General features: G+C 46.6%; 1 protein-coding gene and 1 non-coding gene across 2 annotated transcripts; one reads left to right on the top strand and one right to left on the bottom strand.

Annotated features, from left to right (window-relative positions):
- The first annotated feature begins 4860 nt into the window (after window positions 1-4860).
- On the top strand, window positions 4861-4962 carry LOC113243645 (U6 spliceosomal RNA). Its single transcript, XR_003312182.1, has one exon. It is a non-coding gene; the product is annotated as a U6 spliceosomal RNA (small nuclear RNA).
- A 2095-nt stretch (window positions 4963-7057) lies between these two features.
- On the bottom strand, window positions 7058-8615 carry LOC123000206 (60S ribosomal protein L38-like). Its single transcript, XM_044378082.2, has 2 exons — window positions 8405-8615; window positions 7058-7074 (listed from the first exon to the last, which is right to left on the bottom strand). Exons 1-2 carry the CDS (start codon window positions 8613-8615, stop codon window positions 7058-7060), a joined length of 228 nt encoding a protein of 75 aa, XP_044234017.2.
- Between the last annotated feature and the right edge of the window lie 1654 nt (window positions 8616-10269).

Raw genomic sequence — 10269 nt, forward strand, 5'->3', positions numbered from 1 at the left:
GAGGAAATAAATCCATATTGTTGGTAGAGCTGGAAACCGGACAGGAGTACAACCGGTAATAATCGCGCCAGGAAATAGGGGAGCAAGGAATGAGGTCTCCTTTTTAGTTTGTACAATTAAGTTCTATTCCAGTTCTTATGTTAGCATAGCTTATGTGTTATGTCTGCCTCAGAGAGTTTTCTGGTGGGTTCAGATGAGAGGAAGTTAGGGAGGGAACACGCTCCTTGAATGTGTTGACCATGGTTTTCCCCCCAAAGTTACTTATGGGAAGATCTCCCTAATTGTGCAAATTAAAAGGTCAGGTTTCCTTAGCATTGAGTAATCCTTTCTGTTATTTAGCACTAATTTTTTTGTGTGTGTGTGTATTGATTTTGTAAACCACTGTAGTTTTGTGATATTTTCTGTAGGATTTCTACATTCTGTGACGCAGGATAATCGCCTAGAGCAGAGTTTCTCCATGGAAATTTTTCTATCCTGCTTAAGTCATTTCTGGCAAAGGCTAGAAAGTATCCCCTACTCCTGTGTCTAAATTGCTCTCATTTATCATGGCCGGGCTTGAACTCATCTTATTGCCCTCATACTGGTCCTCATTCAACATTTCCCAGGACATGGCTGGAATTACTACTGTCCATCCCGTGTCTGGAAGCTGGAAATTTACAGGGGAAGAATAACAACAAATTTAAGATTATTTTCCATTAAGAGAATATTAAGTTCGGGGACGCCTGGGTGGGTCATTCGGTTAAGCGTCTGCCTTCGGCTCAGGTCATGATCCCAGGGTCCTGGGATTCAGCCCCATGTGGGCTCCTGGCTCAGCAGGGAGTCTGCTTCTCCCTCTCCCTCTGCCCCTCCCCCCCCACTCATGTTCTCTCTCTCTTTCAAATAAATAAATAAAATCTTTTTTTAAAAAGAGAGATAAGTTCCAACAAGGAAAGGGTGGAAGAAAAAAACCCCAGAAAACCTAAAATAACCTGGAGTTTTCAGATCTGGCCCTGGTTTGCCAGGGGCATGGTTCAGGAGCCGGGGAGCTCAGTGGTGGATCTGCAGGGTGGGGAGGGGCCAAAACCCCAGGGGGAGATGCTGGCTCCCCAGGTCCTGGCTGCATTCCTCATCCCTCTTGTGTCTGGATGCTGCTAGTCCCTCCCTGTGCTCAGAGATGTGCTCTGCTGATGTGTCATGCATGGTGCATTGGTCCATGAGCGTAAATAAACCAGAGCAGATGTTTCCAAATCTAAGAAAAAGACAGTGATGAGCCAGAAATTCAAGACTGCTCACAAATAGAGGGTAGTTGATGATGGATTATTTCCAGGACAAGTGTTCTGCAAAGACTCTTGAGAGAGAAATGTCATCCCACGGGGAAAAATTAATCAGAGCTTATTTTTATCTAAACGAGGGAGCAAGTGGCAAGGAAAGCAGGCCAATTCAACATCAGCAAGTAGCCAGATGATTAAATCTCTGTCAAAATGATAGAACTAGCCTGCTAACGTTTACAGAGGGCTTAAAAAAAGAATTAACCTCATTGAATAAAAATTGTGAGTTTTTCCAAACTGACTTTTATGAGTGAGACTGTCCAAGGCATAGGGAATTGTATTGCTTTGCTTGGGTGAAAAAATAGAGAAAAAATTAAGGTAGGAAAAAAATAGTCATCAGTGCCATTACTCCTCAAAAATTTACAAATTACAACTCATAAAAATGAGTAGGAAGAACGGAGTCCTACAGACAAACCACGAAAACCTCGTTTACAAGGCCTAAAACCAGAAAAAGTTCATGTTGTACTTTGAAGCGTGTACCTAGACCAGGGTGCTGGAGGTGGGGGGATGGACGCTTCATTTTATTTCTTACAGTTTGGTTCATCTTATTATTACGCTAATCTCACACATTCCTGCTGCTTTACAGAATTGTTTTGGACTCTACAAGTTGCTATAAGCCTTCGGGAAGTTAGGATGGGAGGCCAGTTCGCTGCCTGTCTTGCCTTTGGACTCCATGCAAAGCCACTTTTCAGTTGTGTGAATTAAGAAACTTACAGTCAAGGGGCGCCTGGGTGGCACAGCGGTTAAAGCGTCTGCCTTCAGCTCAGGGCGTGATCCCAGCGTTCTGGGATCGAGTCCCACATCGGGCTCCTCCGCCATGAGCCTGCTTCTTCCTCTCCCACTCCCCCTGCTTGTGTTCCCTCTCTCGCTGGCTGTCTCTATCTCTGTCAAATAAATAAATAAAAATCTTTAAAAAAAAAAAAAGAAACTTACAGTCAGGGGCGCCTGGGTGGCACAGCGGTTAAGCGTCTGCCTTCGGCTCAGGGCGTGATCCCGGCGTTGTGGGATCGAACCCCACATCAGGCTCCTCCGCTAGGAGCCTGCTTCTTCCTCTCCCACTCCCCTGCTTGTGTTCCCTCTCTCTCTGGCTGTCTCCATCTCTGTCGAATAAATAAATAAAATCTTAAAAAAAAAAAAAAAAAAAACTTACAGTCAGGGACGCCCGGCTGGCGCAGTCACTGGAGCATGAGACTTCATCTCAGGGTTGTGACTTTGAGCCCCACGTTGGGTGTCGAGATTTCTTAAAAATAAAATCTTAAAAAAAAAGAAAGAAAGAAACTTACAGTCAGATTGTCTAATGGTAAGCAGTCCTTGAAGCTGAGAATTGACCCCAGCTTATCGTGGCGTTGGATGGTGATGGGTTGCAGAGTATCAGCATGTTGATCATTAGACGTTCAAAAAGGAATTCAAGGCGTGCTGGGTTAAACATCCAGCCCTTGCTGGTCTTGCTCTCAGGGCCATGAGTGTGTTTCTTTTTAAAAACAACCAGAGAGGGGGTGCCTGGGTGATTCAGTCGGTTGTGCGTCCACCTCTTGGTTTTGGCTCAGGTCATGATCTCAGAGTCGTGAGATTGAGCCCCCTGCCCCCCCCCCCATGCTCGCTCGCTCTCAAGTAAATAAATAATCTTTTTTTTTTTTTTTAAGATTTTATTTATTTATTTGACAGAGAGAGAGACAGCCAGCGAGAGAGGGAACACAAGCAGGGGGAGTGGGAGAGGGAGAAGCAGGCTTCCCTCTGAGCAGGGAGCCCGATCCCAGAACACTGGGACCATGACCTGAGCCGAAGGCAGATGCTTAACGACTGAGCCCCCCAGGCACCCCTAAATAATATAATCTTTAAAAAAAAAGACGAAGAAAGCTGAATACATAGGTATAAATAAAATTACCTGGGGGTAAATGCGATACAAAGCAAAGCAAAGCAAACCACATTAATATTTAATGAAGTATAAGTCAAAGCTGTAATTTTCAAATGGGGCAAAGGAAGCTCTTCAGGTTGCCGAGTCCCATTCCTGAATAAGATCTACCAACACTAACAAGTCCCTCATCTGAAAGCGTCTATAAATACAAAAACTGATTCCTCTTTACAGCTAGATAAAATACAAAACAAAAGTGTAACAAGACTTTTAAAAAACTCTGCGTAAAAAATGATTGGGTCTAGGGCGCTTGGGTGGCTCAGTCAGTTGAGCGTCTGCCTTCGGCTTTGGTCGTGATCCCGGGGTCCTGGGATCGAGCCCTGCGTCAGGCTCCTTGCTCAGCGGGAAGGGAAGTCTGCCTCTCCCTCTGCCTGCAGCTCCCCCTGCTTGTGCTCTCTCTGTCAAATAAATAAATAAAATCTTTTTTAAGAACAAAAAATAAGGGCGCCTGGGTGGCTCAGTTGTTAAGCATCTGCCTTCGGCTCAGGGCGTGATCCCGGCGTTCTGGGATCAGCCCCACATCAGGCTCCTCCGCTGGGAGCCTGCTTCTTCCTCTCCCACGCCCCCTACCTGTGTTCCCTCTCTTGCTGGCCGTGTCTTTCTCCGTCAAATAAATAAATAAAATCTTTAAAAAAATAAAAAATAAATACAAAAAATAAATAAATAAAAAATGATTGGATCATTAAAAAGAATATTGGTACAGGAACGTTATTCACCTGGATTGGAGAGAGAACATTGTAAGGGTGTCAACAGGCTTCGGGTCAAGCAGAACACAGTAGTCTAGAAGCTTTCACTAAGAAAGGTTTCTTTTTGTCAGTTCTCTCTTCTCTGCAATGTAGACTGGATTGCAGTGTAGACTGCAGCGTAGGCTGTGTTCAGAAGTGGCTTCCAGAAGCTTTCAAGGCTACAGTCTTTCTTTCTTTTCTTTTTTTTAATGATTTTTTATTATGTTAGTCACCATACAGTACATCCCCGGTTTCCGATGTAAAGCTCGATGATTCATTAGTTGTGTATAACACTCAGTGCACCATGCAATACGTGCCCTCCTTACTACCCATCACCGGTCTATCCCATTCCCCCACCCCCCTCCCCTCTGAGGCCCTCAGTTTGTTTCTCAGAGTCCATAGTCTCTCATGTTTCATTCCCCCTTCTGATTACCCCCCCTTTCTTTATCCCTTTCTTCCCCTACCGATCATCCTAGTTCTTATGTTCCAAGATGAGAGAAATCATATGATAGTTGTCTTTCTCCGCTTGACTTATTTCACTTCGCATTATCTCCTCCAGTGCCGTCCATGTTGCAGCAAATGTTGAGAATTCGTTCTTTCTGATAGCTGAGTAATATTCCATTGTACATATGGACCACAACTTCTTAATCCAGTCATCTGTTGCAGGGCATCTCGGCTCCTTCCACGATTTAGCTATTGTGGACATTGCTGCTATGAACATTGGGGTGCATATGGCCCTTCTCTTCACTACGTCTCAAGGCTACAGTCTTTCTTTTGCACATTCCTCAGCAAAGCATGAGGCAGAAACTGTACCTTGACGTTCTACCGCAGCCTTTTCCCAGTGGTCACCTCACACACAAACGTGTGGGGGGATTGCTTGAGTGTAAACCTTTTAAAAAAAACGAATCTTGAGTGCTCGCTTCAGCAGCAGCTATACTGCAATTGGAAAGATACAGAGATTAGCGTGGCCCCTGCGCGTGAGGATGACGTGCACATTCACGAAGCGTTCTGTATTTTTTAAATTAATTTTGAAATAAGTTTAGGCGTAGAGTTCCATATACCCTTCACTCAACCTCCCCTAATATGATCTTTTTGCATAACCATAGTACAATGATCGGAACCGGGAAATTAACATTGCTGTAATATGATTAAACTCGAAGCCTTATTCAGATTTCCCGAGGTTTACCACTTGTATCGCTTTTATGTCCCAGGATCCGTTATGCTGCACTTCCTTATCACGTGTCCTTGGTCTCTTCCAAACTGTCAGCATCTCAGACTTTCCTGTCTCCTGTGACTTTGACATTTTGAAGAGTAGGTAAGTGACCTGTTCTTTTATAGAGTGGCTCTCAGTTTGGGGACTGAGATTCTGAATTTTTGGTGAGGAGACCCTGAAATTCATGGTGTGTCTCTCCCTGTGGATCATATCAAAGGGCCTGTGATGTTGCTGTTAAGCATAATCACTATTTAGGTGTTTGGTGTCCAGGTTTCTTCCCTGTAAAGTTACTCACTTTTCCATCACCAGGTAAGTTGTATTATACCTGTTAAGTCAGTCTCGTTACTTAGATTCTTTGGCCGGTGTGATGGTTATTTTTACGTCCACTTGACTGGGTCCAGGAATGCCAGAGTCTGGTCATTATTTCCGGGTGTGTCTGGGAGGGTGTTTCTGGAAGAGATTAGCATTTGAATAGGTAGACTGAGTAAAGCGGCTGGCCCTCCTCAAGGAACAGGATTTGTTTGCCCTCATCTTACGATCAAGGACTGGGCAATGCTGCAGATTGTGGAATTGCCTGGGAGCACCAAACGCCCTCAGGGATTCTCTCAGGAAGCAGAGATAAAGGAAGTAGTGGTAAAGGCAAGGGGCTCTTCCAGCTGGTGGCTGACCTTCAGCTTGGGGTCTGGGACCTCTCCTTCGTTCCAAGCAGCATTGAGAACAAAGACAAAGCCCCATCCCTTGTGGAGTAGACTGGAACATGAAGTCCCATGACAGCAGGAGTTTTACTCCAGTGGAGCCAGCTACTGAGGTACAAATCCCAGTGGCCCCCTGAATGCGTACTTTGAAGCATTATGCCTATCGTAGGACACCTGATTCGTGAACTGGGGTTGAGTAGGATGGGGTGGGTGGGAGGAACTGGGTCTCAGCCATCCTCTCTCCCCCTTCTCTGCTCTAAGGGGGATTGACACTTGCAGACCCTTTCCCAGTCTCCAGTGTCAGCTGGCTTTGGGCTTGATTCAGCCTGGAGTGTGGGGTAGGGGGACATGGGCAGGAGATTGGAAGCGAGGAGAGAACCAGGGTATTGTGGGGCATCCCGAGGGGGTGGGGGCTGGCAGCTGGTAGCTTCGGTGGTCAAAGAATTGACCTGAGACAGAACAAAGGAGATAGAAGAGTATTGAATACACCGAAAGGGAGCAGGGGGCAGGACAGCAAAGGAGAACTGTGTGCCACGAGGCGGTGGCCGTGAGGGGCTGTAGTTACAGGGCGGAGTGAGGGAGTTTGGGGACACATGGAATTTTCCCTTTTTTAGTAATCTTAGGGACTGTACCTGGTTGTAATTGGTCAGTTAGGGCCTATGGCTTAATGAGCCTGTGTGCGTCAGCTCGGTCGTCGCTGTGGGCCCTTTTGCCTTGCTCAGGTTTCCATTGCTCAAGCCTGTTGCTTAAAAGCGGCCTCTATAGGTATCTCTTTCCCCTGTCCCCCTGCCTTGGCCAGCATCTGTGGCAGCAGCTGCATCTCCCCCTCCCCAGCCTTAGCTGCCCCCCTACTGCCCAGGTCAGACCCCGCCACCCCATTCCAGTTTTCATTGGGTGACTGCTTCCCTGGGCTCTGAGAGCTCCACCTCTTGCCTTTTCTTTCCAGCCAAGGGGTGGGCATGGCTCGCCTCTGCTGCTGATCGGGTCAGCACGCCATGCCCTGCTTGACTCTCAGCTCTCTGTATTAAATTCCTCTGTTGTTAATACTCGAAGTGATTCCTGTTTTTCTGGAGAGACCCTGAGTGAAACGGATCTCTAGAAAACCATAGATTTCGTGAAACTGGCAGGTGTGGTGATGGAATTAAAGAATGACATGTATTTTAGAGAATGGAGTCAAAGTAAGTATTACCATTTTGTTAAGAAACTTACTGGCCATCGTAAGCTAGAGACGAAAGCCAGAATTACAGGGTCTCGTTTACATACCCTTAATGAGGGAGAGGCTAAGAAACTCAACAACATCAAAAGTTACTTAGAGAACACGAGAGAACAGACGGGGATCTGTCAGACTGTGCCTCAGGACTCCTGGTCTTAGGGACACTGGAGACCTTGGGATAGAAAAGTAGATAAAAATCAGCTGTTAATATGAAGGAGAATTGAGAAGAAGGAAGAGCATCGTGGTGTTGTATTTATTTAAAAAAGTTATTTATTTATTTATTTATTAGAGAGAGAGAGTGCGTGCACAAGCAGGGGGCGGGCAGAGGGAGAGGGAGCAGCGGACTCCCTGCAGAGTGCAGATCCCGACTCAGCTCAGACTCCAGCTCAGTCCCAGGACCCGGAGATCATAACCTGAGCCCAAGTCAGATGCTTAACCAACTGAGCCATCCAGGCGCCCCAGCGGAGCCATGTTTAGCACTCGTTGGCATACTGCCCGGAACTGCGGCTAGGCTAGAAAAACCCGCATGAAGGCAGCAGTGTGGCGTGATGGCGTGGAGCTCCTTGGTGGGAAATATTGGATAAGCTCTTTGAATGCCTGAATTGAATGACTGCAAGGACTTTTGGCAAAAAGTACATCTTTTTTTGTGGGGCAGATTTCATTTTGTGACAGACACACTCCTTTTGCAATGGTTATTGGGGCAACTTTGGAAGAAGCTTATCTGGGTTTAGCTTAATTTTAACCAACAGCAACCCTTTGTTGACATGTTGAGAGCACAGGGGGAAAGGCACCCAGACAGGAATTTCTTGTTGAATCTCTTGCTGATTAGCAGTCTCTGCAATATAACGTTTAGAATCCGGTGCCTCTGTCAGGGCTTCTGACAGAAAATAGTTCCTTCAGAAAGAACCTATCTTGTGTGCAATACATGGTAACCCTGTTCTGCAAAGATCTCTACTCAGCAGGCTGACGAGAGGGGAAGGGGCTGAGAGAAATACGTGCTGCTCTGAGACGGGTGCCAAGATCGGAACAGCAGAGGGGAGAAGACAAGACAGCACAGTTCTCTTGGGGGAATCTTCAGAGACAAGCCTCTTGTCTACGAAGCGTTTGACTTGGGGGCCATCTACTGTGCAGAGGGTGGAGGGGCAGCGGAAGCCGTTTCCTTTCCCTCCGTGTCCCGATCTGCATCAGCAAGATTGGTAGATTCTGATCTTTGATCTTTCACAAATCCCGTTCTTCCCTATTTATGGTTTCTCCACCCTCTGTGGGGGATTTCCGATTCCACAATTTTTTTTTAGAATTTTTAAAACTTTAATATAGTTCAAATCAGTGGGCCAGGTGCGTTCCAGCTCCTTCCCTGCCAAACCTGGGGGCAGAGAGTGCTTCCGTTTCTCTGCCTTCTCCTTGTCCCTGATGACCAAGGTGTAAAGGTATCTGCTGCACCGAACTTTAAACTTCACCCTATCCTTATTTTTCTTGATCTTGATGGATTTGGCGTCCTTTCGCCTGGCCGTGAGCAGAAAGTCCTTGATTTCCTTGATTTTGTGAGGCATTCCTATGAGGGGCACAGGGGAGTGTGCGGCTGGCACAGCAAGCAGCAAGAAGCAGATTTGACAGTTTTAACCCTAGGAGTTTGGGTTCATTCTGTCTTCTTCCCTCCCTCCCTCCCACGTCCTCTCCCTCCCTCGCCTCCTTTTTGTAACACACAGGCCCGTGGTGCCTCAGTTGTAAGCCCTGCATGTTGTTCCTCTCTTGATGTGAGTGGATTTCCACGAGCCTCGGGTCTCTGGCAACAAAGCAGGGAAAAAGCGGCGTGCCTGACTTCGAAGGCACATGACTTTGAAGGCGGTCTTGGGAGCGTGTCTCTTTCCGAGCTTCCCTCAAACGTGTCTTTCATTGTTTCCTTGTGGACATCAGATTGTCCTTTCTTTCTTCTTTCTTTTTAGAAATCGACTTTTTTTTTTTTTTTTTAAGATTTATTCATTTGAGAGAGAGCGAGCACGAGTGGGGGAGCGGCAAGGAGAGGGAGAGGGAGACGCAGACTCCCCGCTGAGCAAGAAGCCCGACTCAGGCTCCATCCCAGGACCCTGGGATCATGACCTGAGCAGACGCTTCACTGACCGAGCCATCCAGGCGCCCCTGTTTTCCTTTATTTTATGTGCAGTGGTCAGTTGGGGTCGTTTCAGTTTTTCTAGAACAGATTTTTAGAATTTTAGAGTACGTCTGGCTAAGGAGTTGAATTTGAGCACTTGAATTGAGCTCAGAGGGCGGCTGTTCAGCTTCTAACGGCAGCGTCTACTCTGAGAAAGCAAGCTTGCGTACAGCGTTGTATTACTGTCTGCCCAGATAGCACTGCGGCTGTTCTTGCAGCTTCTGATTCCCCCCGAAACTTCATAGATGCTGCTCATGTTAGCAGCTCTTGCTGAATTTATGAGGTCCTCAGACATGCAGAGGTGTGAACGTTAACAGCACATTCTGGGTCCTTTAGTCAGCGAGCTGTGTTGAAGGACTCAGTACATTTAAAATTTCCCAGGTGCTAATGGGTGGGCAGTGGAAGCTGTCACAGGCCCGCCACCTTGACAGTGAGTTTTGTAACTTGACACCTGGCCAGATGAAGCCGAGGGTGATTCCCCCGTCCTGTAAAGCAGTCATTTCCCCCAGTAGCTACTTCTGCGTCAGCAGAGAACACTGTGTGACTATTGTCACTGGATAGCATTTAAATAATATAAGAGGATGATGGTGGCTGGCCAGTGAAATCAAGGATAGCTTTGATTTTTATTTATGGAAGTAATCGCTAGACCCAGTGTAGGGCTCGAACTCACAACCCTGAGATCAAGAGTCACATGCTCTTCTGACCGAGCCAGCCGGGCGCCCTGTAGGATATCTTTGATTTTTTTAAATATTGAATTAAATTAATTAATTAATTGAGAGAGAGAGAGAGAGAGAGAGAGAGAAAGGGGAGGGCCAGAGGGAGAGAGAGAGAATCTCAAGCAGACTCCGCACTGAGTGTTGACCCTGACGTGGGGCTCGATCTCAAGACTCTGAGATCATGACCTGAGCCAAAATCAAGAGTGGGACACTTAAATGATTGAGCTGCCCAGGCGCCCCTGGGTATCTTTGATTTTTAACCTTAAAGGTTATACTTGCCAATTGGGTTTATAAGGATGTTGTTGGAAATAGATACATACATGTGTACATACACATGAT

The sequence above is a fragment of the Ursus arctos genome, unplaced genomic scaffold (assembly GCF_023065955.2).
Source record: "Ursus arctos isolate Adak ecotype North America unplaced genomic scaffold, UrsArc2.0 scaffold_19, whole genome shotgun sequence".
NCBI classification, from domain to species: Eukaryota; Metazoa; Chordata; class Mammalia; order Carnivora; family Ursidae; genus Ursus; species Ursus arctos.

Coding starts and splice junctions, on each gene's coding strand:
- LOC123000206 (XM_044378082.2), bottom strand. CDS start 8,615: ATGCCTCACAAAATCAAGGAAATCAAGGACTTTCTGCTCACGGCCAGG.